Genomic DNA, 26,190 nt, shown 5'->3' on the forward strand with positions numbered 1-26,190 from the left:
GCTAGGTGGTCCTCACGTCTGTCTTTCGGAGTAATACACGTTCACTCATTCAAACGCCCGGTTTTACCGATTGACGCTGATGGCATCATTGATATGCTGTAGCTTGAGACCAGATGGGGTTGCCGCCTTGGCTTTTGACCTTGGCTGCTTGGATAACGCTGTCATTCGATGGTGATCAAAGACTTCTTGTCTGTTTTGTTTCTGCATCAGACTGAGGTAAGAAACGCAACTCCGATATGATGATACTCACCGTCGGATCAATAACAGTTGATTTCGACTAGTACCAGCTCCTGCAAGATCAGATTCCGCTTATCATGAGAAACACGATGAGGGAAGCACCGTTTGTTCTCGAGATTCCCATGCTCTGTCTTTTCCCATTACGGGTTTTGACGGATCGGCGGGCCCGATATTCCAGGCTCGGCTGAAGAAGGACCACTCCTAGAGAAGGGCTGATCTGCTGAATTAGATCAGGGCCGAAGATCTGCTGCCGTTGATCATCCAGGGAAATCGTATCGTGCCTATCAGTCAATTTCGCAGTGATTCTGTTTAAAGCCATGATGGGCGCAACAAGGCGTGGCGGTTCGTCATCGCTTGTGCTACTTCAGGCTGAGCTGGGCGCGGCTGCCTGAGCTGCCTTTCATCTCGAGGAGTTGATATCGGCCGGAGGCGTTGCTGGGCGATAGGAAAGGACCCTCAGGTAATCTTGCGTCGATACCTTTGCTTTGATGATGATGATGATAATGATGCTGATGAACGTGTAAATGTATGTGTGTGCTGATGCTGGTATTGTCCTTGTCTAGGAATGCAGCCTTGTTTCCGTGCGAGCACATACATACAATAGTGAACACTTGATACCAGGATTGTTCGGAGGATGAGATGGGAAGTTGATTGCACGGAGGTAACCGTCAAGGCAGTTCCGCCTGACACTTCCGGCTTCCCGTTTCCTCGAGTTCACAAAACCGGGAATCCGAACATTCCACTCCGTTTCCAGGGACCAACCGTGTAACGTTCAGATGAGATGTTCCCCGACATGTGCCTCTCGAAATTTGGCGCAGGTCCCCAGTGTAGGGCATACCTCTACCTCGGAATCACGGAGTGCAGGGCACTTACAACAACATATCACATCACCAGCGAGATTGCTGATGGTGAGCAGTTGAAGCAACTGAGAAGGCAGTCAGGCACCATCACTGTAGATACTTTACCAAGTATGTAGGTAGCAGATAGTAGGCAGTGTACGTAGAGGTAGAGGTGCTGACAGGTATCCGTTCGGCAATGGCTGGAATCCGTCTACCGGTGAAAATTTGACATTCTAGCGTCCTGCATGTTGAAGCCAATCGGCGGTTCCCATTTTCCTGCGGAATACGTTTTACTATGTAAAACGTCAAATTTTCACCGTCGAAGGGATGGGTAAGGTGCAGCCGCCGGAGAGGCTGCTCCGGCGCCGTCCCTGGTTTCCATTGTCTACCTACTATGGCGAGATGGGTAAGTTAAACCCGTGGATCAGGTCGTTGGACACACAGTGCCCACGAAGCTCTGGCTTTGGTGGTCTGTGTGAGATACCTGACAGGGAGGTAAAACTTTGGCTCGCAACCGCAGTATGTACCGAGTGCCCCACCCTTGTAGGGCCCCTCAGGGCAACAAGGAAACAATCAGGCCCTACGGTTGCGAGCAAAACTTGATGTTTTACCTCCCCTGTCAGGCACCACCTCCTGGACCCTGTCAGGTACCGAGCACGAACCAGTACGACGAGCATGGAAAGCTTCGCAGCTTTGTATGGCCACTCGAGTGCCCAAGATCGTCTGCGACGGGACCATCGGGTTTATGAACTTACCCACAACACCATAATACCTAGCTACATATGTGTGATGGAACCCGGGGATCTTCCACAGCTGAGGACAGTAGGGATGTACATTGTGCAGATGTGTGTATACATCAAAGATAGGTGCTCCCTACAATCCATATCGTATATATCACATCAATGACTGACTATCAGGTGCTGCTCGTTTTGCGTGCGTCGTTCAGTGTACGGTTGTGATCTCACGATCTCTTCGCGGCATGAGCCCACTGGGCAGAAAGACCATTTGTACGCTAAGCTCCAAAGACGCACCAACGGCCAACGGTCAAACGGCAAGCACGATGTACGCTGGTCGTCCGTGCTGTTAGGCTTCTACACTACTACAGTACTATATGAGATCCGCATGAGGCATTCAGGGTCCTGTCGTCGTGTTGGCGTCAGGGTCTAGAGTCCTTGACAGCCGATGTCGACGGCGCCGATGGGTGGACGCATATCTACATAGAGGTATGTGTATAAATACTTTCGGTGATTCAAATGTGATGTAGGGTTAGCAGTGCTGTTCCAATCTATCGTTTTTTTTTTCTTCCTTTCTCGTGGAAACAAAATTGCCAATGTGCCTGATAGACGCTATTGATACACACAGTACGTGAGACTCGGATTTCAGATCAACATTTATTTGAAAGCCACTTTGATAGGTTGTATGCTATGTACGCACGGTAGATCTCGATATTCCAACAAAAGGCGCGTTTTTCATTCCGGATCGGGATGGCCTCGGATTCCTTGGTCCCTTCCACCTGTCCACCCGAGGCTGTTGGCCGAGCTGGCGCGGTAGGCTGGCATCAAAGGGTCAGTCGGGATGAGAATGTTGTGTCGGCCCGGTGCTATCGTCGTAAGTGGGAAGGAAGACATGGGGCCGGGCAAGGTAGCATCTATGCCATTTTGTCTTTTGATCTATAGCGAAGTAGGCGGGCACAATACTGATACCGCATATACGTGGTCGATATGAAAGCAAAGTCTAGACTACGGCACATAAAGCAATTCGACTGTTGTTCAAAAGGTACGGAATGCGAGCGTTCTTTGAGTCCCTTTACGGTTTCAAGTTTCCTTGGAACAAACTGGGGCATCGCACATGACGGAAATGACGAAAGGCTTTAGGAATCGGATCCAGGGTCTTCCATCGAAGTTTTTGACACGGTCGGCTGTCAGAGTGAGTGAAGGATGAACGCTACCATTATGACGACAGATCGAGATTTTGGGCCTAGATCGAGACCTTTTGCATCAAGACCCTGATTGACCGGGTCCTGCCAAGCGTGCTAAGCGGGCCAAGTGGGCGAAATGCGGGAAGCCCCACTTGGCCTGCGAACCGTCGAGGGCCGTGGCAGTTGTGGCATGACATACTATGTAGATGTGAACAATAGTCCGGACACGATTATACCGAATCAGACCCAGTGAGTGTCCGGACTTTTTTTACATCACACTAGCACCTCTCTTTTTTTCAGTACAGATCAAACCTTTTCACTAGAGCACCGCATGCAGTCATTCCCAACACTTGGTTGGATCTGGCTATTGGGGGGGCAGGCACACACGGCACACAATTGGCACCACAGGGCAGTTACTATCACGCAAGCACTCTCACTAAAGTAATAACAAGGAACCTCGGAGGAAAGAGGAGGAGCTCAGAGGAGATACCACCGCTGTCGCCGAGAAGTCACGGGACTACGTACTAAATTTGAAAGTAGTAGGTGATTCAAGTGGAAATACATCAAACAGCTGGAGACCGCACCGGCATTTTTATATACATAGTTTTCTAGAATGATAAACTACCTCATCCATTCAGGCCCCTAGGCTCTAGCACAAGTGCGTGTCCTGCATAGTATGTATCGCGTGTATGTAGGTTATGCTTGTGCTTGTGCCCGGGCTTTTCGGGGTTGCGATCCCTTGAACCCTTCCCCTCGCCTAAAAACGGGAGCCAAAGAGACGTGGCGGCTGTAGTGGAAGGCGCTGTGAAAGGGAGGGTCACGAAGGGAGAAAAAAAAATAAGTACTGTACTATAGTAACTCGATTACATTCCCGTAAGGCAGCCCCTGTCTGTAGTATACTTGCACAGTACCAAAGATTAGTCTTCTCACCCTCATCATGATCGCTATATCGCGTCGCTTCCGTGTAATTGGGACCTTTCTTTAATAGACAGGCGGAGAATTGGACCCCTGACACAACCCCTCACATACGGCCGGAGCTTTTGTCCCTAAACTTTGGTGTTATTGCCTGACTACATCAGTTTTTGGTAACGGGCCATCATGAACTGATATCCCGCTCTCGTCGGTCGAGTTTGAGTGTAAATATAGCTAAAGTTTGTACTTGAGATCCTTTTTCACGTCCACCTATTTTGATCCATTTAGTCAGAAAAAAAGATGTCGGAGCACCTTCATGTAATTAGCTATTGGACTAAACTTCTCCCTAGTGCTACAAAGTAGAGAGCGGTATCAAGATAGGTCCATGTTGTTCTCGAGACTAGCCAAAGCACTAGTACTGCGTAGATACGACCGTTTCTTACCAGGACTTGGGGATTTCAAATGCGGAGAATATGTACAGTGGGTGGGGACAAACATTTTGATGCGCGTGGACAGGGAAGGAACGACAGACGACGGCGGACTGTGCTTTTGATCTTTGCACTCAGAAGAGGGGAAATGAAGACAGCACAACAATCCAGGGTATGTACTATGTGGCCGCTACAATGATGACGTCTACCCACCACCCGAATGTTCAGCCTTCCGTGGAGCGTTTTTAGCTGTATAATGTCTGTACAAACTCATGGAGCTATAGCCAGCGTAGTTATACCACTTCCTGCCGGAGCACAACTCCTCTTCAGCTACTATTACGCACAACGTTAACTGCAGTGCATCTTCAACTCAAGGAAGCCGGATGGTCCGAGTTGGATCGAATGATAGACCCTTGGCCGTTCGTAAGGGATATAAGTGTACATGACTCCCTGTCTATAGCCGTTGCGCCCGATTGTTGTTAATGTCTCGTGGATAGTCTTGTCTCTCGTTCCTGGTTTCTACACGCTATGAATCAATGACAACAAATTCCTTCTTTAGGAGATCCGCGGCGGCCGTAATTTGACTGCTGGTACATAACGAGCTATTAAAGTTGGTCTGCACATCAGCCAAGGTCCCTTGAGGTGTGGATAGCTTGTCGCAGGCGGCTACACGTGTAAATACAAATGTATCGCCAGCTCGCTACTTAAGATTCGGAAAATATTCTACCCAATTCTACGATAGTAGTGTATATCAGCCTAGGCATACTGTGCTCTGTGGACTACAGGTACCGTGCCGATTACGAAGCTATCGTGTGGACAGGCCATACTATACAGATTGCCAAGAACCTAAGGGCAATTCGCTCACTGTGTGCGGAGACGTTGCTGAGGCTCCGATGGCGTCCATTTCGGAAAGGAACCAACGCATCTCTATTCTTTTCCACATGAGGCGCAGGGTTCAGGAACCTCGATCGGTAACTTTCCGATTATTGGCTTGTCCATCGGCATTGCAATTCAGAATTCGTCCCTCAACTGGGGTAGCTCTGGGCCGCCCATGGCGATTTCTGGTACGACGAAGACCGACAGCCAGGAATTGATGAGAAGCTAAAGAAGTGGACGAGCAGATGGGCCAGTCGCGGTCCCTATTGCCCCGTAGCGTCGTCTTTGCTGTCTGCTGCCATGTTGGCTCTTGGTGGATTGGAATATCGAGATTATCGACAATTTTTGCACAACCGTGACAACCAACGCCGCGCCATCCCGGGGCTGTCAATGCCACGTTACCAAATCGCTCGATCTCAAGCATCCATGAATCCATCCGTCTTCCAAGCTTTTGCTTTGCTGTGCTCCTCGTGATTTTCCCCTTGTGCCTATCTGTCTCAGCACCAACAGCCACTTTTCCATCCCTTTTGTTGTGCATCATGGCGATTTTCCCTGCCGATGGCCAACAACAAGGGATCACGAGTCAAAATTCCAAGGATACTGCCTCCAAACTCAGGGGTAAACGGGTTCAGAAGCTTGATGCAGCTATGTAGGTCTGGTATGTAGGTCCTGGGCAGGCCAGTGACTTTATGAGGTCTTGCGAGACACACACAGGCACACCAGCGGGAACATATGGCTGGCAGCTCCGAACCCTGGGTTTGACTGCGTTTCATCCTGCCTCTATCCGTCTGTCATTGTGTATATTCACCTACTTGTGAGATTTCTGAATCTGAGGGCAGGTAACCAAACATCTTGTTTTCCGAGCAACGGAACCCTGCATTGATAACATGTGTGGCCTGCCCCCTCCAGTATCAGGGGTCTTACGAGTGCTGTGCAAGAGCTTGATAGCCACGCCGAGGTAGCAGATTAAGCTTCCCAATCCCACTATCACCAGAAGGTGTCAGCATGGAAAAGACGGAAATTGCCGATGTCGTTAGGATACCTCATTGTTAAGCGTGTCGGCTTCTGGCCTGTTATGAGAAACAAAGCTGGGGTCCTTTCGCTGCCGCCGCTGACGTCATCCTATTTTTTCTCTTTTTTTTTTTTTTTTTTCTCAAATATTGGCCTTTTTGCGCGAGCTGTACACTGGTCGGTTGTTGCCGTGGGATGGGGAGCAGAGGGGACGGTGCGCGACACGCTAGCTGCATGTCTCTCTGAGCCCCAAGTCGTCTTTGACAGCCAGCAAGGTCTGGGATACCCTTGGCGAATTCGATAGGGGCTCTAAACTATCAAGGAGGTGACTCGTAGTGGGAAAGTGTACCAGAAGGCCCGGGCCCGGTAGGAACTGCACTATGCTCAATGGGAATTCCCTCCGAAATTCCAAGCTGCCGCCGCCTAGTTTGGCTTGGAAGCTATCCCTGTACGGAGGAAGCAACTATTGGCACCCAAACAAGGTGTTGTTGAGGAGATGCTGACTCGGTTTGGAAATGTCCATGATGATCGCCCACCACCCTGTTAGCCATGGCCGTCTAGGCGGTGCCATATCAGCTGCGATGTTGAAGGGTTTGGGAAGAAGGGGGTGGAAGGATAGCTGGGGGAGAGGATCCAGATTTCAGCAAAGAGAGATATCGATTCACATCTCTGGTTTCCTGGCGATACCCAAAGCCGCAAGCCAGCAGCCAATCAATCGGCATGCTGGGGGGGATTCATACTACCTTCCCCGGGCCCCGGGCCCCGGGCCTCCGTGCGTGCGTGTGTCTGCCGCCAGCCCGTTGTCTCCTTGTACACTAGCAGACTGCATAGTACTGGATGCTACAGGCGGGTGGCCTTGCGTGGTCTCGATGTACCTGATCTGCTCCTCCCCTAGACGCTCCCCACGATGATGTGCAAATCAAGGAAGCCACACCCATCCGTGTCTCCGGCGCTGATCTAGCTAGCAATGTAGTTTACAAAGTACCGGTGCTAGTGCCGAAAATGGGATTTTCCTTACTAGCGGAGCTGTTGCAACTTACCCAAAAAGAGCTCTTTTTTTTTTCTTTTTTTTTTTTACATTTTTTTAAAAAAATTTGAACCCTTTGATCCCTTTGATCACATCCTCAACAAGCATCCAACCCCAAGTTCCGTATCCCATCCACATTAGACGGCCTCTTCAACATCAACCCAAGGACCCTTAAAAGTGGGCGGAACACAGGTACTATCTGGCATATTACACCTGGCTGGTATCCATATGGCGCTGCCATGGGAAAGAGGACGAAGACAACGCCCACAGGGCCCTCGCTCCTAAACGATTGTCGCGCCGGAGAGGGCAAACGGTCGGTCGTGGGGAAGATGTAGCAAGAATTTCGTCATCGTTCCCAGTTCGTATATCCTGGGGCAACCCATAATTTTGCAGCTAGCTGAATTGGTCTCTAGGGCGACGCATGCCGCCGGGATGTCAGCCAAGCAGGGGTTGAGAGGATTGGATGAGTACACAGTAGGCGTGAGCGGGGTGTGCAGGCTTAAGTTTTTGCAAAGGTTGGCTGTTGTCGAAAACGGGAATATAAGCGTAATGATTATGTTACGGCAACTGTGACAGAACATCAATTAGCCTGCGGGAAGACCCTCTCTTGTAGGGTACTTGGAGTCGACATGATCCTTTGCACAACAGAGACACCGTTCCTTTTTCTCTGCATATTTTCAAACGCGGCCTGAGTGTGATGTCTGAATTCGCACAAAGGCCTGCAAAACCGCGCTGCTGCGTGCCATTCGAACATGGTTCCCGTACTACAACTACCTAGTTTGGACTTTTGCCGTATGTTTGCAGTCCCTTCGTGTCGGGGAGTCATGCAACGAATACACTCAGTCAGGATTTTACTTACTAGCGTTGGTTTTTTTTTCTCGTCCAGGTCATCGCTCGTGTCGCAAGCCAAGGTGCTGCTGGGAAAGTGAGTGGAGAGACAAGACGATGCCGGTGATGGTCGATGCGACTAACGATGGGCGCGGCGATGCGATGCCTGGACGGGGCGATGGCCGGACAGTGCCAACATTATTCCATAAACGGTGGGTTGGCGGGATACGCCCTTATACTGTGCTGCCCTCAGCACTCCTCACTGCAGCGCTGAAGGGAGACGGGAGGTACGTACCTGAACGGTACCTACGGGAATACCTGACAGATTACGGTCTCAGGAACACACTGGAAGGTACCGTAGGGAGTAGCTGCCCGGTTCGCAGGGATCTTCACGCCTGGCGGCTGCTCAACCTGCAGCCCCTCGCTGCGCTCGCTGGCCGTCCGCAACAATGGCACAATCTAGGAAACACACCCCTGCGCGATGGACGCCAAGTGGGTTCCCAGGATGCAAGACGGATTGAGAATGGGGTTTGAGCGCGCCCGGTCACTTTCCCATGTCGGATGTCCGCCAGCCCGCCTGAGCGACGCACCAGCGACCGACCGAGAGCTCATCGTGCCTCCCTTTATTAACACCGGCTGTCCCGTGCCTTCCGTGCCCTCCTTCACTTCATAAAAAAGGGTTCATTATCCAGCCTATCCTCCTCTTCGTTCCTGTCTTCATCTTCCGCTCGCTACTCCATCCAAGAAGCATTCATCCTCACCGTCCGTCTCATCCGTCCACAGGACGCCGACTTCTTCGCCCACCCATCTTAGGAGTATACATACAGTCACCACATCCAGTCAACAACAAACGACAAAGACAGATACAGTATCGGTCCTACCTTTACCGACCCATTGCATTCACCACACATCACCCAGGACAGAATCCGTGGTTAGAGCTTTGAGCTTTTTTTTCCCGACATTCGGCAACCGACAGCGAAAAGTTTTCAGCGCGGGCCATTTTACCTAAGCGTCTAGCTACATTGCACCGCCTTTTCTGAGAGCCTCACAGAAGCAAACCAACGACGGTCCAAACTTGCTTCGGAAGTTGTGTGCTGCGCCTGTTCTCAGCCAGAGTAACTTTTTCTATCAGCTTGTAACTTTTTGGTCTTCTGCAATCCATTCGGTTCTTTTCCGCCGACGTCGATCCTCCGCCTTCCGCCGAGTCCACAATTATTGGACCATCTCCGCCCCATCTTTATCCGTCATCCGGCCTTGCTTTGCGCGCTACCGCTACCATCATGTTCGCCAGGGACGCCAATGGACACACTGTCCAGCTCCTCAACGATGATGAGCCTCAAAAAGCTCCCCAGGTCCAGTATCAGCCCATGCCTTACCGCGCGCCATCCAGCTTTGGACAACCTTACCACCCCGCCTTGACCAGGAGTATCTCGTCGTCACCAAACACTCCAGAGCTGCTTCGATCCGACTCCTATGACTCTCAAATGAGCAACGAGCCCATCTCTCCCATGACTCCCATCTATGACTATAGCCGGGGTTACCCTATCGATACTCGGCCCTACGAGGACTACTCCGACGCTCACAGCTACATTGGTGCGAAGAGGCCGCGCACCATGAGCGACAGCAGGTCCATGTCTTATGAGGATGATGCTGCCAGCCCGGCAGCCACCGAAAGGGCCGGTAAGCGCTATCCGTGCAGGTATCGGGACAGCCATGGTTGTGAGAAGACCTTCACTACATCCGGCCATGCTTCGAGGCATTCCAAGATTCACACTGCCGAAAAGGCGGTCCCCTGCTCGTTTCAAGGCTGCACCAAGAAGTTCACACGGGCCGACAACATGAAGCAGCATCTGGAAACACACTACAAGGACAAGTCGCGCTCATCTACCCGGCCATCTCTAGCTGGAGAGCGCAAGCCTTCTTCTTCAGGAAAGTCCTCCCGATCCAAGTCAACAACATCAGTAACAACCGTCGCCGCTGCCGCTAGCCCGGCCACACTACCACTCACACCTGGGGTTGGGAGTGCCTGGGACATGCGTGGACTTAACCTTCCTCTTCTGAGCCCTTCGGTCGCCGTGCCAACGCCGAGTAGCGGGCTAGACGCTCTGGCTATGGCAGTCGCCTGCCAAGAAGGGTCTTCTTAGTCAACTCTACATTTTAATATGACCCTTTTTTTCCTTTTAAATCTGCGTCGGTATTTCTCGGAGGATTGAGCATTTGTGTCTCGCCACTGCCAGCTGACAGGCGTGTTTGCTGTCAGACATGACGTATCCGCCGCGCTTTCGCTTTTACGACGCGGGTTCTCACATTTCCGTTGTCTTGGATCCTATAGGGAATGGTACAAAACAACCCTCACGCTATTCTCTTGTGTTGCGAAGCATGCAATATCTTACTGGGGTCGGTACTTGTCAAAAAGGCCTTTTTTTGCCTGGGATTACACACTTACAATTTAGAGGTCATGTACACGCATGGTGGAGACCTTTTTTTTTTCTTCTTTTTTTTTCTTTTTCTGTTTCTTGCATTCAATCATCAACATGAACTGGGATTAGGCAACATGGAAGAGGGCAAGGGGTATATTTGCTTAGGGTACGGCGCAATTAGGGGTGAAGTTGTTTCTTCTCGTCATCTATCCGACAACAGGCCGATCAGGATGGTGGCCGTATGGAATGAGTGGCTTGGCGTTCTACTGTCCAAGTGTATCAATTTTAGGGTTTGCAACTGGCATTGATATCCTCTTCTTGGTTACACAATACACACAGCGTCTTATATAGTTGAAGGACCAATAACAAGCTTGACAAATTGTCCATACATACAATACTTTTCCTATGATGACGCTAGACTCTTCCCCTGTGATCAACAGGTAATGTTACTACGTCTATGGGCATAACTAGCACGGGCTATTTGTTTTCCAGGAAAACCGTTCCAGGGTAAGTACGCAAAATGTTTATCAAGAGGTAGGTCATAATTCATCACCAAGATGCTAGGTGCAGGATAGCTACTCTTCCACCCTTCCAACCTTTTTGCGTATAAGGCGAAGACCGTGCATCAACATGTAGATGTGTCGTCGTTTTTCGTCTGTTACTCGTTAAAGGTCCTGCACCTACATCTGCACACTGTTACAGGCAGATATACTTAGCGGCAGATGCGTACTCCTGGCTGGAGCTGGCACCTCAACGTGCTTTGCAAGGAAATAGACGCATGTATGCAGGCCTAACTAAGCGTTTCGTTTCATCTGAACCCTATTTTCCAAAATGGATCTCGAGCAACTTTGGTCAATGCATGTGCTTTATTACTTTGTCAACATGCTTGACCTCCCAGAGACGTCGATGTCCAACAAACTGAACTTGCCCGCTCTCATTCCAACCGAGTCTCCGTTTCCTCTCTCAACTTGAACTCTTCTTTCTGCCAAAATCGAAGTTTCCTCCCCCCTCTATCGAAAACCCTCCATCCACCACCACGCACTGCACCACCTCATCGCCAAAATTCCCCATCCTCGGCACATGCCCTCGCCATCTCAAACTGCTCGTCAGTCTTGCAAACCAATACCCTATGCTCTCTCCCATCTCTTTTCCCCTTCTTTGAGTTTGGAGGAGCAATTTCGATAACATCATGACTATCATCCAACTTCTCTTTGACCCTCGTCTCATTCGCCTCCTTATCTACGGGTCCAAACCCAAGACAGCTAACCTGCTCAACGACCGCTGCCCGCAGCTGATGGCTCTTCTCACCGATGCCTCCGGCGAACACGAGTGCGTCGACTTGTCCTTGGAGCGAGACGTAGTATGCGCCAATGAAGGCGCAGATGCGTTCGACGAAGATGTTGAATGCTAGACGCATTTTGGCGACTTCCTCTGGAGATAAATGGGAGGTGGTGTCTGAAGAGGAGGGGTCCAAAGCGGCGGTGATGGTGCCAAAGTTGGTGGTGCCCGTCAGAGCTTTCCAGCCGGATTGCTTGTTGAGGATCTCTTCGGCGCGGCAGATGTGGAGATCTTTCGTGGAGGCCGGAGAGAGCTTGCCTACGTCGCTGGCGTAATGGAAGACAAGACTGGAAGAGGGGTGGGAAAAGATGGATTAGTTTGGGGAAAGGGGGTGGGGAAGATGACATCTCTGGGGGCCAAAAAAAAAAAAAAAAAAAAAAAAAAAAAAAAAAAAAAATAGGACAAAGCGGAAACTAACCTAGGATCGACACTCCCGCTTCTCGTGGCACCAGGAAGTCCAGCTAGGGGAGTCAATCCCATGCTGTTATCAAGGCTCTTTCCGCCCTTGATGGCGCACGCACTCGCTCCGGATCCGAGATGGAGAGCAATGATGTTGACATGTTCGACCTTCTTACCCAAAAACTCGGCGGTGGCACGGGTGATGAAGGCATAGCTGATGCCGTGGAAGCCGTACTTCCTCAGATGGTTGTTCCGCGCGATGTCCTGGTTGATGGGGTACGTCCGGATGTGCTCGGGGATGGTATGGTGAAATTGGCTGTCGAAGCAGGCGATGTTAAAGGTCGTCTTGGGCATGTCGCTCATGCAGCGGTGGACGATGACGAGGCTGGTGGAGTTGTGCAGCGGCGCCAGGTCGTTTAGCTTCTCGAGGTTGTGGTAGGTTTCGTCCGAGATCAGCTTGGGCCGCACAAAGTCTCCGCCGTGGACGATGCGGTGGCAGACGTAGGCGATGTCCTCCTTGCTGCTGATCTCGGGGACACCATTGTCGTCGATCAAAGCCTTGACGAGGATATCGAAGGCATCGGCTTGGGTGGACACCTTTTGGTCTTTAACTTCCTCGTCGTTGATTACTTTCTCGCCATGCCGTGTGTATCGAAGGGTGGGAGGTGGTGCGGTCAGGCCGCTTATTTGGGCTTCGGCAAGCTGGATGGGCGCTTGGCCAAAGAGAGCGCTGTAGGCTGAGATCTTGACGGAGGAGGATCCAGCATTGACTGAGAGGACAATCTTCTTCATTTTGGCTGATGTACTCTGGAGGCTGTTAAGCATCGGACGGTGAATATCTTCGACGTCCTTCATGGTGGGCTACGATGGGGAAGCAGAAGCTAGTGCTTCTTCTAGTTCCTCGGTTATTGATGAGGTCGGCGTCCTGGATTCGTGGTATCGCCAGGGCAGAGGAGCATGTGAGGGTGAAACGGGTTCACCAGTGAGCGAGAATGGCGTCTTATTTCAACCTTTATTCGAGCGCTGAACACATATTTCTAGCGGCCCCTCTTCCTTGTGTGCTGGACCACGACGACATGTCATAGTGCTTGGTTCGGCTCGTCTAGATTGAGGAAGGATTGACGGCCCGCTAGTGTATAAACATTGTACACCGACGTCCCCGGCCCAACAAGTCGTAATGTTTGGCATCTCCTGCTTCTTCCATGATTGGATGAAGTGGCATAAAGGACCGACAGATCGCTCTTGAGCTCCTATGCTGTAGTGTACACTACTACTATTAAGCGGTGGGTACGAGCCAGTGTCGGTTGTGGTGGGGTAATAAAGTGGTCTGATAGCTGACAGTATTCGAGTTGCATGACGTCGACGGCCTCATGGCCGAGCTTTTCTGGTAAGCGGGAGTTTTGGAGCGCATGCGGAGAAAGTGGGGATCCCATGCTGTTCCCCGCACCAAAATTCTGGTTGACATCATTCAAATCAGGGGTTGGTGCTTTTGTTAGTGCAGCCCTACCCGCCTAGGCGGTTCGTCTCAAATGCTTCATTTCGGTTTAGCTCCACCAACTCCTAGGCTTTGAACTTCAACATGAGATGCTCTTTTACCTTTTCAAAACTGATTCTTATATTGCTGGGTGGTTTCTGCGATAATAGCTTTGCTCAGAATGCTCATATAGAATTTGGGCAATGGTGTTGATTAGTAAAGTACTGACAGATTAGGCCTGGACTATCAACATCTCCTATTGCATAGCTACTGACTATCTGTAAGTGAAAACCAGGATCAAATACGTTACTGATCATTTGGATTTAGAGAAAGTTTCAGAAATCGCTATTGCTTGTAAGAATTTCGTGACTTTTGTGCAGTGAAGGTCCAAGTTTGGATTGCATACTCTCGTTTGGCGAGTTGGCACGCTGTTACCGACAGTCCTAAAAGCAAAACCCTAACCCTGACAGAGAGATATGACAGCCACTGCATTGATGTGCCATCAAAAACCTTACTGCCAAGTGCGGACAGGCCGCCGCACATCTCAACTAAGCAAACCCCGTGCAAGCCCGTCCTACTGAATGTCCGTCCGGGGATAAGCAATTCAATGTCCGTCATTCACTTCGTTGCTTAACGCTGTTTGGTATCACTCTCACGGCTGCTACAACCATCGCGCTCCTAGGCAACACCTCATGTCGCAATCGGCATGTCTATTGAACGTGATCAATCCCTTGCGTAGGTGGCTATTCCATCATGACGGGCAAGCGGTTTACCGAGGACCAGAGAGTCCTTCTTGAAAGGATGCTCACTCTCAGGGACAAACTGTCCAACCACGACATCGGCTTTATTCTGGGCTTTGATGAGCGCACCATCCGTCGAAGGAGGTATGAGTTCGAAGCCAATGGCAGGATCGCACCACCACCGGATGTGAGTAAAAATGCGGAGAAATTAAAGGCCGAGAACCTCGAGGTACGTACTGCGTAGTGTTGTATTTCGCGTTGCCGACTACCTTTATAGTAGGGGAGGCATGTCCTAGGAACCCGTCAAGCTAACATTCGCACCTCGTCGTCGAACAGAAACTTGTCGAGTGGCTCAAGTACAACGACGATGCCTTGATCGAAGACATGCAAAAGTTTCTCAAAGAGGCCTGCGATTGCAACGTCAGCAGGGCCACCATCAGCAGACAACTGAAGAAAGTTACCAAAGAGGACAGGCAACTGGGTCGCGTCAAGCGTTTAAAGGCTCGGGAAAAGAGGGCAGCTGAGGGCCGTGACTTTGACTTCACTGCTCCTTCGCGAAGTGCGACTGCCAGCGTGGATAGAGATATTGTCGTCGGTGAACCGCAATTACAACAGCAACAACAACAACAACAACAACAACAACAGCAGCAGCAAGAACTAGGGCATCATCAACAACAGAAACAGCTACGGAAACTACCGCCAGGGCAGAAGGAGCTACCGCAAGTACCACAGCAACAGGGACGACAACAACAACAGGCACAGGCGCAGGCGCAGGCACAGGCACCACCAGAAGCTCGGTTCGAACCATTCCAACCTTCAGGTTTGGACTTTCCAACACCCGAGCAAGCCCTTCTCTCCCTATCTCGGACCCAGCCACAAGGCCCACTACTGCCACTTGCAGAAAGTAGTAGGGCAGCAGCACAAAAGTAAACAGGAACAGGTGGATGTTTAGGAAGATTTTCCACCGCTCTTTGTATCTTGCCTGTTTACGGACTAAAATAGGGATGGGGTCGCGCGGCAAAACCGAGGACGTTGACACAGGAGTAGTTCCATGGATGGATACATGATAAATGCACGTTTTCGGTTTTTTTTTTCCTTTTTTTTTTTTTTGGTTATCATCATTTAAACCCAAGGGTATGGATGGATGTGTCAGGCATCACGGGTGGGTTAGGGGTGTTGTGGTACTCGAGACAAAAGCAAAGTTTGGGAACGAACTCTTTGTTGTTGTTTCTTCTTCCTTTTATTTCTCTCCCTGCTTTTTCTTTTTCTTCTTTCTTTTTTTTTTTTTTTTTTTTTTTTTTTTTTTTTTTTTTTTTTTTTTTTTTTTTGGGGGGGGGGGGGGGGGGGGGGTTGGTTTTTTTGTTATTATTAAGTAGCAGCTGATTCATGACTTGGGTCAATATACCAACCGACCTCTAGCGAATGAAAGTTCTATGGATGGCGTAGGTGTGGGAGGGGGTTGTGGTTTTCACGTATTTACATTCGAGGTTAGGCTTTGAGCTCATTTTTGCTTTCTTTTGGTTTGTTTTTGTCTTTATTTCTTTGGGGGTCTTGGTCAGTATACTAGCCAACCTCTAGCATAAGAGCTACCTTGAGAGCTACGCGGTAGCAATCTTCTGCCAGCACTCTTGGGCGTTCACTTTGTTCGACCAGCAACATTCGACTCATGGGCACTTCTGGGTAGTGTGCTCTACGGTAAAAAGGGTTGTTGTAGGGTTTGGGTAAAGCCGAAACCTTGAACAGCGATCCGTATACGTGGAAACAGCAGATCGTCTGGGAACTCTCGAAGGCTGATGTAGTGCTGTGCTGTCATTTGCTGCGGTATGAAAACACATATAAAGATAGATGTAATAAGGGAGACTCTTCACTTGGGATAGCAAAACATCAGACATGGCCAACACGCCGCGTGACAAGACATATTGAGAACCCCGCCCTCTCTTTTCCGTTAGCATTGCAAATGATTTGTGCACAGCACCAATGTATGAAACAAGAGCTATCACCTCGTGAACCACGGATTTGATCCGTGATGCATTGTCTGTCTATAGGCTTTTCTCTGTTTCCCAAGTCTGTGTCCGCCGTCCTCGCTCTCTCCCCTTGTGCCAGCATCGAATAACGAGAGCCTGGCAAACAAGAGGAGCTTATTGCTTTAAAATCCATTTCACCTTGTCCTAAAAGCAATGTTTAAAAAGCGAATAGATAAAGCTCTGTGTACCGGAGGCTTAAATCCCCTGCAAATTTTTGACCCGACCTGGGCTCTCTTTTTTTCCTCCCTTTTTCTTTTTTGATTATCACTTTTCCATTTACGGTTGCTCGTCTTATGGCTCCACTTGTACATGCTCATTTACGAAATTCAGCAAAAGAATGCTCAAGGGAAAGGATGGCTACCGTGACCAGCGTTTGAATGGCACTACCACCAAAGCCTGCCTGTTCTCTTTGTGAAGTAGGGGTCGTGTATTCTGTATCAATGTGGAAACTAGAAGGCAGAGAGAGTCAGTCCATACTGATTGTTCTATTCCGACGATCGCGCTACGATTTCTTCAACGGTTTGGGTTTCGTTCTTCCATAAGTAGCATTGCTGTCACGTACAGCCATACTGTAGGCTTGCAATGGGTCGGGTGTCAACTGCTTGGTTGTGATGCTTGGGTATTTGTTTATGTCGGACTTAAGAGGTGTATAGCGGTTGCCACTCGCTAGCTTCCCATGTTCTTGAGGGAAAGCCTTTTAATGACACCTGTCATTTTGTCATTCGCTTCTGGGTCCATCGGTGAGGGATGTTCCAAGAACTATCCGATGTAGTGGTACTTTGCCATGTACAAGACTTGGTAGTTCTGTGCCTATTACATCGGATTTGCTGAACCCTGGGCCCCCCTCAGTGTGTGTCTTATCATGAACAGAATGGACTTGATGCCACTGATGTGAGTCTGCCTTGTTCTTCCTGCCAGCCCCGTAGGTAGAAAAGGTTTCCACACCTGCGCTAATATCATAATGAATCTGCCTTATAAGAGCAAAAAGGAGTTTGGATGAATGTGCCTTCATGTCGTCTCGACAGGCCGAAAACAGCAAGGAGAATGTATGAAGCTTTGCACTGTAAGCATAATGTCTTACCGCTCGGTACAACAACCAAGTGTGCTTGTTATGACCGTTCGGCATAACAGGTATATGTAGCAAAGGGGCCAGAGAAATCGATTAAAAATAGTCATGGGTACATGATTAGAGTGAAACTAAACATTATAGTAGCCACATGGCTACGATCTTAAGAAGAGGGGGAGCGCGGAAGATCAGTGAATATGATAGACAGTATACTCAGCCAGGAAGTGACGTGCAGGCGGTAGGTGAAGGAGTAATAAGGAGATAGTAAAGAATGAGAACCTAGAAATTCGACGCAGACGAGCCACTGTCTTCCTTTGTTCCGTTTTTGCGGGAATGGCGCATGCGAAAAGCAACTTGACTCACCTCTTCACCAGCTGGAGATTCCGGCTCTGTAACCTCCGCTTTAGGCGCTCCTGGAGTGACGCCCTGCCACACACCGACCGTTTCGACTGACAAGGAGTCGCTGACATTGCGCACGTGGCCATGGGGAGGCGATCCGGGAATGACACTTGCTCTCTTAGACCGCCGTTTCTCTAAGTACTCGTAGGCCGCCGGCTCCGTCATATTGTATGAGCCGGGAGGCCACGTGTTGTAGTTGTCCGTCGGTCCATTCCGAGGTTTCAGCTTGGATTTAGGCTCTGACCAGCTGCTCATGGAGGCAAAGAAAGCATCGGCGCGCTTGCCTTCAGCTGTTTCGTAGAACATGTCGGAGAGCCCTTTGGGCTGGTTGTTGTCCACCTCTCCCCGCCCAGTCGGCCAATGAAATTGTCTAGGAGTAGTATGTTGAGGAGCGTAATTCGGGTAGTTCTCTTTGTTGCGGCAGGATGTGAAGTTATTGCCCGAGGGGTGCACAGTCTGATTGCTTGCCTGTGATTGCATTGATAGTTGACGCTGATACTTTGAGTGATGATGCGCGTCACCATCTTTCCAAGAGAACTGAGAAAAGTGATCATGGAGCGGGCTTTCAGGGCATTGCTCATCTAAAACCACGGTTGGCTGCGCGATATGAACCTCCTCAGTGGGAACTGTGAGCAAAATCTCCGGTAAGCTGACTTCGTGGGTGCCACGATGGTGCTTGGCTTGATGGTTGCAAGTGTCCTTTTGGCCAACGATCTCATGATAGTTCACATGGAGAGTTTCGTGGAGGTGGCCCTCGTTACCTTGATCATAGCTATAGGTGGCAGCAGATCTCTTGCGTTGAGGAGGAGGACTATCATCGACTGGGATCTGCCATGACTGTGAATAATAGACGTCCAAATCACTAAAAGGATCGTGCTTGCCAGGTGCAGAATAAGCGACAGGCCTCAGGGTTTGATCCTGAGATGAGCTTTCAGCTACGGGCCGTGACACCAAACTTTCGGTCATGGCACGAGACTTCGAGGGATGATGCTGATGACCTGGATCAGAGCTAACGACCGGTGCCGAAGCTTTCAGGTATTGCATTTCCTGAGCTTGGGTGTTGGAAGGCATGGGTTCGATCACAGCTGGGCCATCTCGAGGGCGATCGTCAGCTGGTCTGATGTCTTTATGCCGATGCTGCTGTATTGTAAGTAGGATCCGCGTCGCTAGGGCATGACCAAGCTTACCAGGGAATCTCCGGCATGGTCCTTTTCATCACCACTTTCTCGCTTCTTGCTATTGTTGCTAGCGTCATCGTCCACTTTAGCTGGGGCATAAATGGCAAGTTCACTCTTGTGGAGCAGCTTAGCCCACTTGCAGCATGGATGGCACAGCTGGTGACGAGGAGGGACCTCCGTTCCTGAGGGGTAATGCTCATGGAATTTATGGGACCTGATAGTGCCACACTGCGCGCACCAGTGAAATTTTTTGATGTCCGTGAGCGTTCTCTTATTACTATTGTTGGGCTTTAGGTCGAGTTCCATATTCCGGTCAAGGCTTCGATGACAGGTGCGGCAAAGACTACGCTGTGGTTCCTCTCCGCGGCAATATCTATGCCTGAAATCGACATACCGCACGTCTCTGGGACGACTGCAGGCGAAGCAATGTCGAGTGTCGTGCTTGCAATCATAGACCTCGGGATGAAGGCCATTCAAGGGACATTTGTTGGAACCGGTCTCGTTGTTGCCGTTGATGGCAACGTCTGGGATAGTTGCATGCTCGCCATATGCGGTCTCCTTGCTCGCTGATACAGAATTCTTGGCTTGGGAGTCGGGTTGTTTGTTACCCTGATTGCTGGCCTGGTCGTCGATGTGCTGACCAAGCTGCTCGTCAACGTGTTCATCGGCCTGCCCGTTACCCTGCTCACCCGGCTCCTCATTGACTTGCACACCGTGCTGCTTGTCGCCATGCTCATCAACCTTCTCGTTCGACTGCGCGTGCAAATGCTCCTCGTTTACCGGATTTCTGCACATGGATGCAATCTCAGTAGACTCTGGACGAGGGGACATGATGGGGTCCACGCGATTTGAAGTACTTTTCCGAGAGTTCAGTGTTGGCTTCATAGAAGCAGCGGCTGAAGTAATGATGAAGGAATCGCAGCCATGTTGTCGAGTTTTTGAGGTCCTAGAAGTTGCGCAAGATGGACTCCTTAAATCTGTACGAGAAGCTGCTCTAGAGGCTGTATGTGATGGAATACTGGACACTGTGATAGAAGGAGTCCTAGAAGCTGCACAAGACGGTGCCCTGGAAGTTGCACGGGAAGGCGTTCTAAACGCCGTGGGTAAGACTGCAGTAGAATCCCAATCTGAAGAGACAGTGGCAGCTGTGGATGAAGCATTTGTGCGAAATGCGGAAGGTGATGCAATGGGAGCCGATACCTCAGACGCTGTCGCCGTCCTGGATCTGGGCACAGATGCCGAAGGAAGTGCACGAGTTTCCATGGAGATTGATGAAGCAGGCAATGAAAGAGCCGTAAGCAATTCAGGTGCTGCGGACTGAGATGACAGTGGAGGTGCATCGGAATCCGGGTTTGGAGTTGGGGCCGGGGAGTGAGGTGACTTCGGATTATCCAAGCCCTTGTCTTGCTTTTGAGCCAGCATCTTCTGGTAGTGAGCCTCGAACTTGTCGTACTTAGGTGTTGATAGCTTATCAACCAATCCACGGAGATGAGTATTCGACTTGACGAAGCGAACTTGACGGCCTGGCGCCTGTTTGGTGAACTGGCGTTGGTAAGAACGACCGTTATATACCTTTTTTGTCTGGCATTGGTCGTCATCCGAAACATTGGTATAATCTCTCAGGGGCTCATTCTTCGTGATGGCCGTTTTCGGTGCAAAAACTGACGCAGACTCGCGATTGAACCGATCGTCATCCTTTGGTTTACCATAAGACTTCTTCTGGCGTGTGATCGATCTTTCCGAGCCGGAAGATTCAAGATTGGTATCTTCACGCATGGGCTTGCGTGTGTAACTCCCATCAATGCGTGGTGACTTCGATTTGGCGGCAGCCCTGGAAGAGGTCACCACAGATCTGTTGCCTTGCTGAGTAGGAAGTTGGACAGTGGTCGGAGTGCGAGGAATGGACTGGCTTCTGGTGGAAGGTTCAGAGAAGTCATTGCAACTGGCTTGGAAGAGGGCGTAGCGACTATCGGACTCGAGATCCGCTCTGCTTGTGTGACCATGTCGATCTGAAGAGGGATATTCCCAAGATTGGTCGTCCTCATAATCCTAGTACTCAGACTCGTCATCTTGGAAAGTATCTTCGGGATCCCGGGGCTCCAGGCTCTCTGGCCAAGCACCTAGATGATCTGACTTTGATCGCGTTCCTGCTCGCCGATGACGACGCTTGATCCCTGAGGTCTCTGAGGTGCTTTGCGAGTGACGACCGGTTGAAGACTGCTCCGCAAGGCTGCTCGAGCAACTAGCCACAAGATTGTCAGGCCCCAATCGATCTTGCACTGTGAAATTTCGGAGTAATCCGGCCACGCCCTTAACACTAAGCAGCGTGTCCACAACGGACGCACGCTTCTTACGAGGCATGGTGGTGCCGCGAAGAAAGATTTCTGTGTCTGAGAGTTATTTTTTTGCTGGCAATACCGAATTGTGGCGGTCAGCTTGCACTTTTCGCCAAGAGAGAGGGTTTTGAGTAACAAAGGATCAAAACGTCAAGTGAAGGGTAGAGGCAGGGCCTCCTGGCGGCAAACTCTAGCTATTTGACCGGCCGATGCTTTTCAAAAAAGAACGACAAAGGAGTATTGTGGGGTGCTTGAGGTTGTTCAAGGAGTCGTGAATGACCCGCGATACACAAACCGAGTGTCGATGCGGTCGTTTTTGACGGGAGGGACAACTGAAGGCAAAAGTGCGGATGGCTTACCTTGTCGCGTATTAAACGCGCCACACGTCTGACCGCGGTCAGTGATCTTTGGATGTAACGCCGTATGCGTCACCAAATTGGCGTCGAGGCGATCCAAAAATTGTTGTTCTGTCGCGGATTTGGTTCTGCAAAAAGGTACACACAAAGAAGAGTGTAGATGGAGGGAAGTAGTTGCAAAATGAAGAGATACAACCACAGAAATCCAATCTTGAGGAACTGACACTTTAGTGAAAGAAAACGACCCGACAACTATTTTTTTTTTTTTTTAGCAGAGTGGTGGAAGTGAATGGGAAAGAGGGGACGACGACGGAAGGTGCCCAGGATTTCGGAAACCGTGGGGATAGGTACCTCTACTCCACCGCGTACCGGGTGTAATGGTAACAATATGAAATCGTTTGGACTGATAATACAAAACGGTCTTGGGGAACTGAAAAATTGAGGTGTCGAAGAGTGCAGGGTTGCCAGAGACGGGCAACAGAGACGCGGCCGGGGGGTGAAAGGATGGTTTTAAAGGTTGAAGAGCAAAGGGTTAAGTTACGAGTTTGGGACCTGGCGGGGGGTTAGACCGACGCGACTGACAGCTTTTGACTCGAAGTAGAACGCGTTAATGACTGGGACTCTCCGAAAGATGCAGGAGTGAGAATGGTCTAGAACCGCGAATAGAGGACCTGATTCGGATGAAAACTTGCAGGATCCATTGGTCGGTCGACACACGCGACAACAATACGTGAAACTGTCAGTACCACTCATGGAAGTGGAAATGACTTCAATTGCGTCAGACATGGTTACCGACACAGGAATTCCTATGAGGCGTATTGATCTTCTTTCAACAAGTAGGGGATGAGATAACTGTTACTCACAATGCAGTCGAAAGGAACGATTCATATTCACTCCGACACAGACGCTAACTTATACAGTGCCAACCCGGCTTTTTCTGTTCACCCATCCGGTTTAAACCAGTAAATAACTTCAAATATCATCTATAGATCTGCATATGCCCCGTCCATGCGACTATCTCAGTCTACACGCAGAACCCGAGGTCCCTTCTTCTTTATCACCTTCTTCTTCTTCTGGCCGCGCTCAAATGCAGAAGCAGATGCATGGTCACGGCCTAGGTTATCAAGGTCCTTGACCTTGTAAATGCGGATAATCCAATTTTCGCTCGTGAAGGCCTCCTCGATGGTGTTGAGAACCGGGCCTTCGTCGGGAAGGCGGACGCCACGGACGCGATCTTGAGCCTGTCCCGGGGGAAAGAGGTTGTTGTAGTTATAATACGACATCTTGTACCTATGAAGCAGTTAGTAATAGAGGTGGCCGTGGAAGCAGGACTGCACTCACATCAAGCTGTTCTTCATGGTGTCGGTAGCCCCGGCATCGACACGATATTCACCGCGAGGCGTAAAGAACTCGCGCTCCTTGACCTCATCAGGCCAAATGCCCTCGGCAATACGAACCATCCAGAGGAACTTGTTGATATCATCGCCGGAATATCCCAAAAGGCCACCGAAAACAATCAAGACATAATCCACCTCGTGTTGGCGCATGATGGGATAGCTGACTTCCTCGCGGGAGGCCATGGCCTTGCCGACAGTCGCGATGTGTGTGTTGTTCCAGGTGTTGTTGTCGACAAGCGTGGGACGGTCGGCCATGCCACCAATCTGGTAGCCATAATCCCACCAAGACATGATCTTGGCATCATACTTGGTGTTCTGGCGCAACCATTGATACGCCTCACGATAATCGTCAATGATGTGCTGGCTACCATCGGGCATCCTGCTGGCCAAGACGACTGAAGGTGACGAATAAGCGTTTGAGGTGACCCATGTGCAGTGAGCAACAAACAGCAATAGGTAGGCGGTCATGAGACCAACAATGGTGACCTTGGAGAAGGTCGCATAGATGCCGATGTATGGCTTGTTCGACGCTCTAAGACCCGACTTCGATGCTTTCTTGGAGGTACCGTCGGTAGATTCCTCAGGAAGAAGCTCCTCCGGGGTGGGTGATTTGGCCTTGAGATATGTGTGAAAAATGGTGGAGAGCGCAATGGCCGCCGCAACGCAAACAACAGGGGTGAGTGTCAACATGAGACGAACCATGACACCGGCGAAGTAGCTGCCAAACAAGGCGTAAACAATGACGAAGACATGCTCATCAGCCAGTTTCTGGTAGCACAGATAGACGCCAGCGGGCAAGAGCCAGACGAGCATGTTGAGATCGAAGAAGAAGGCGGGCCATGCTGTGGGCTGATGCTCAGAGACCGAGGCGATGATGGGAATGTGAATCTTGGCGTATCCCGTGTCCCACAGGGAGTAGAATCGACCACTCCAGGGAGCAATGAAACCCGCGCTGGTAGCAACGACAAGGCCAATGAGGCCAATACCAAAGATACTTCCAGCAAAGACCCACAAAAAGGTCTGGAACTGCCGGCTGGGAATCGCTGAACGAACATAGTCGAGGAAAGCCAAAAGCTGGAGGAATCCAAAGATGCCTACCAAGTGTCAGTAAAACGACTTGAAAGGGAAGGCTGGTCAAGTCAACGTACCCAAAGCAGGCATGTGCTCGCTAGTCTTGACAGGCAGAAAACCAACAAAGGGAATCTGCATGCTGGCCAATGTTCCCAATGCATACCAAGTGGTGTACGCAACATAAAGTCTAGTGCTGTAACGACCCATGCAGATAAGAACAAATGCGTGAAGGGGGAGGAGACAGGTGATGAAGGCATAGCCACCCCAGGAAGCAACCATGTAACCGTAGAAGAGGGCGCAAAGAGCTCCCCAAAGCATGGATCCGAGCTTGAGAGCCTTGATCCACAGGTAAAAGGTAAAGACCAGCAGAAAAATGGCAATGGCTTCGTTGTCGTAACTGCCAGCGACCGAACGGGAAATATAGCCAGGGGCAATACCCATGAAGATGGCGGCAAGGAGACCGGCGGACGAAGACGGGGTCATCTCGTTGGTGAGGAGGTAAGCGGCGTAGGCAGTAAGACCGGAAAAGGCCGGTGCAAGGAGGACGCAGACATTCCGGATGTCGACGGGAATCGAGAGAGCCCTCAGAGCGTGGTAAATGACACCGCTGGTGACCATGAGCCCGGGATAGAGAGTACCTCCAGTGACGCGGCCCAGGGGATGCCATGTCCGGTCATCGAACCAGTCCCAAAACTTGTAGAATCCATTTGCAACCAAGTATTTTGTCGCTCGGAAGTTGAACCAAGGATCGACTATACGGGAGTTAGTGATGCATTATCGTGAGGATTTCGGTGTTGTTGCGGTGCCTGTGGACGTAGTTCAAGTTGGCGCTGTGGATTGGGGAGGAAGCAAGCTTGTTAGCTCGGGAACTGACATTCATGGATGATAGATTCGAAACCTGGTTGCACGCAAGCGGTTAGCAATCATAATTATAATTGAAAGCAAAATGTATTCAATTGATTTAGCCTCTTGGACAATTGGGGCAAAGGATAGCTTTGCGGACGGTATGGAGGGGTTCAGTTTTGTGACATTGCTGCCCAGCTCGTCCGGAGCTTCACTCTGCCGCGCATGTTCCACGTCAAGGAAGCTGGGGACTGGGAGGCTTACGAATAACAGAAAATAGGCGGCTTGAGATAGCGGCACCGGCGACAAGCAAGAGGATAATCACTCGCAGCAATGTGCGGGTGCTATCCCCTTTGCCCGCGCTGGCGAGACGTTCTAGGGAATCGGCCGACATGATGGCCGTGATCTGGTAGTTTGTGCGTCCTCGCGATGGTGCAGGTTGTTGGAGAGCTTCGCTGTCACTGACGGACTGGTGGAGGTCCAGCCAGAGTCCAATCCCCAATGCGCCCGCCACAAGAGGACAGTTGGAGCTTCCACCACCTCATCACAGACACAGACCTGGTCCATGCTTGGCACGCATCACGCTAAAGACTCGCTAGCGCCGTCCCATGGCCATTCTGCCGGGCGGTCAGAGACAAATAATAGTCCGTTTGACTTGTCCCACGCTGTCAATGTCCGTAAATCGATCAAAATCATGCGTTAACAGAACATATAGGGTGGCAGGAAGGGTGTCAATGCACTTTTATATAGTCGACATTCAATAGGACGGCTGTTGGTGCGCATTTGGCCATGGTGGGAGCGGCATTGTGCGAATACACTAGAGACATAACAACAATTGACAGTGTCTATGAGTGTGGACTCAGGGGTGTGTCAACAAACAGGACTGAGATTGGCAGCGCAGAGCCTCAAAAGACGTGGACGTCGCTTAAATACGTGACCGCAGGAGGTACCTCTACATAGTACATAGTACATACTACGCAGACGGCCAGAATACGTCACAATCTACCAAGCACAGCAAAGGCGAAACGATCATCACTCCAGGACCAGGGGGAAAGAGGGACATCATGAAGAAC

The 26,190-nt window shown here is 50.4% G+C and overlaps 10 protein-coding genes across 10 annotated transcripts; 5 read left to right on the top strand and 5 right to left on the bottom strand.

Moving 5' to 3' along the window:
- Nucleotides 1-257: 257 nt before the first annotated feature.
- Nucleotides 258-2,081, bottom strand: B0T23DRAFT_406043 (uncharacterized protein; the record flags this gene model as incomplete). Its single annotated transcript, XM_062839072.1, has 10 exons — nt 258-362; nt 392-518; nt 716-796; nt 837-933; nt 974-1,081; nt 1,111-1,162; nt 1,203-1,430; nt 1,739-1,759; nt 1,836-1,949; nt 2,028-2,081. The coding sequence occupies 10 exons, from the start codon at nt 2,079-2,081 to the stop codon at nt 258-260; spliced, it is 987 nt and encodes a 328-aa protein (XP_062690441.1).
- Nucleotides 2,082-5,289: 3,208 nt separating this feature from the next.
- B0T23DRAFT_444790 (uncharacterized protein) lies at nt 5,290-6,045 on the bottom strand (the record flags this gene model as incomplete). Its single annotated transcript, XM_062840905.1, has 1 exon — nt 5,290-6,045. Exon 1 carries the CDS (start codon nt 5,749-5,751, stop codon nt 5,290-5,292), a length of 462 nt encoding a protein of 153 aa, XP_062690442.1. The 5' UTR covers nt 5,752-6,045.
- Nucleotides 5,574-6,180, top strand: B0T23DRAFT_454899 (uncharacterized protein; the record flags this gene model as incomplete). The annotated part of the gene is made up of 2 exons (XM_062841222.1): nt 5,574-5,859; nt 6,120-6,180. The coding sequence occupies exons 1-2, from the start codon at nt 5,750-5,752 to the stop codon at nt 6,178-6,180; spliced, it is 171 nt and encodes a 56-aa protein (XP_062690443.1). The 5' UTR covers nt 5,574-5,749.
- Nucleotides 6,181-8,221: 2,041 nt separating this feature from the next.
- B0T23DRAFT_406046 (uncharacterized protein) lies at nt 8,222-8,610 on the top strand (the record flags this gene model as incomplete). Its single annotated transcript, XM_062839073.1, has 2 exons — nt 8,222-8,288; nt 8,402-8,610. 2 exons carry the CDS (start codon nt 8,222-8,224, stop codon nt 8,608-8,610), a joined length of 276 nt encoding a protein of 91 aa, XP_062690444.1.
- A 578-nt stretch (nt 8,611-9,188) lies between these two features.
- Nucleotides 9,189-10,316, top strand: B0T23DRAFT_183456 (uncharacterized protein). Its single transcript, XM_062833105.1, has one exon. It carries the CDS (start codon nt 9,357-9,359, stop codon nt 10,218-10,220), a length of 864 nt encoding a protein of 287 aa, XP_062690445.1. The 5' UTR covers nt 9,189-9,356; the 3' UTR covers nt 10,221-10,316.
- Nucleotides 10,317-10,893, top strand: B0T23DRAFT_183457 (uncharacterized protein). The gene has a single exon (XM_062833106.1). It carries the CDS (start codon nt 10,412-10,414, stop codon nt 10,802-10,804), a length of 393 nt encoding a protein of 130 aa, XP_062690446.1. The 5' UTR covers nt 10,317-10,411; the 3' UTR covers nt 10,805-10,893.
- A 362-nt stretch (nt 10,894-11,255) lies between these two features.
- Nucleotides 11,256-13,519, bottom strand: B0T23DRAFT_383782 (Acetokinase family-domain-containing protein). The gene is made up of 2 exons (XM_062837428.1): nt 12,253-13,519; nt 11,256-12,121 (listed from the first exon to the last, which is right to left on the bottom strand). The coding sequence occupies exons 1-2, from the start codon at nt 13,086-13,088 to the stop codon at nt 11,548-11,550; spliced, it is 1,410 nt and encodes a 469-aa protein (XP_062690447.1). The 5' UTR covers nt 13,089-13,519; the 3' UTR covers nt 11,256-11,547.
- A 755-nt stretch (nt 13,520-14,274) lies between these two features.
- B0T23DRAFT_421607 (uncharacterized protein) lies at nt 14,275-15,377 on the top strand (the record flags this gene model as incomplete). Its single annotated transcript, XM_062839772.1, has 2 exons — nt 14,275-14,676; nt 14,784-15,377. Exons 1-2 carry the CDS (start codon nt 14,461-14,463, stop codon nt 15,375-15,377), a joined length of 810 nt encoding a protein of 269 aa, XP_062690448.1. The 5' UTR covers nt 14,275-14,460.
- A 2,373-nt stretch (nt 15,378-17,750) lies between these two features.
- On the bottom strand, nt 17,751-21,475 carry B0T23DRAFT_406050 (uncharacterized protein; the record flags this gene model as incomplete). Its single annotated transcript, XM_062839074.1, has 4 exons — nt 17,751-17,816; nt 17,901-19,073; nt 19,124-21,101; nt 21,171-21,475. 4 exons carry the CDS (start codon nt 21,473-21,475, stop codon nt 17,751-17,753), a joined length of 3,522 nt encoding a protein of 1,173 aa, XP_062690449.1.
- Nucleotides 21,476-22,559: 1,084 nt separating this feature from the next.
- Nucleotides 22,560-25,617, bottom strand: B0T23DRAFT_361586 (putative oligosaccharyltransferase). The gene is made up of 5 exons (XM_062836288.1): nt 25,382-25,617; nt 25,149-25,172; nt 24,352-25,026; nt 23,148-24,297; nt 22,560-23,096 (listed from the first exon to the last, which is right to left on the bottom strand). The coding sequence occupies exons 1-5, from the start codon at nt 25,509-25,511 to the stop codon at nt 22,826-22,828; spliced, it is 2,250 nt and encodes a 749-aa protein (XP_062690450.1). The 5' UTR covers nt 25,512-25,617; the 3' UTR covers nt 22,560-22,825.
- Nucleotides 25,618-26,190: the final 573 nt, after the last annotated feature.

Source organism: Neurospora hispaniola, assembly GCF_033458365.1.
Source record: "Neurospora hispaniola strain FGSC 10403 chromosome Unknown B0T23scaffold_6, whole genome shotgun sequence".
NCBI lineage: Eukaryota > Fungi > Ascomycota > Sordariomycetes > Sordariales > Sordariaceae > Neurospora > Neurospora hispaniola.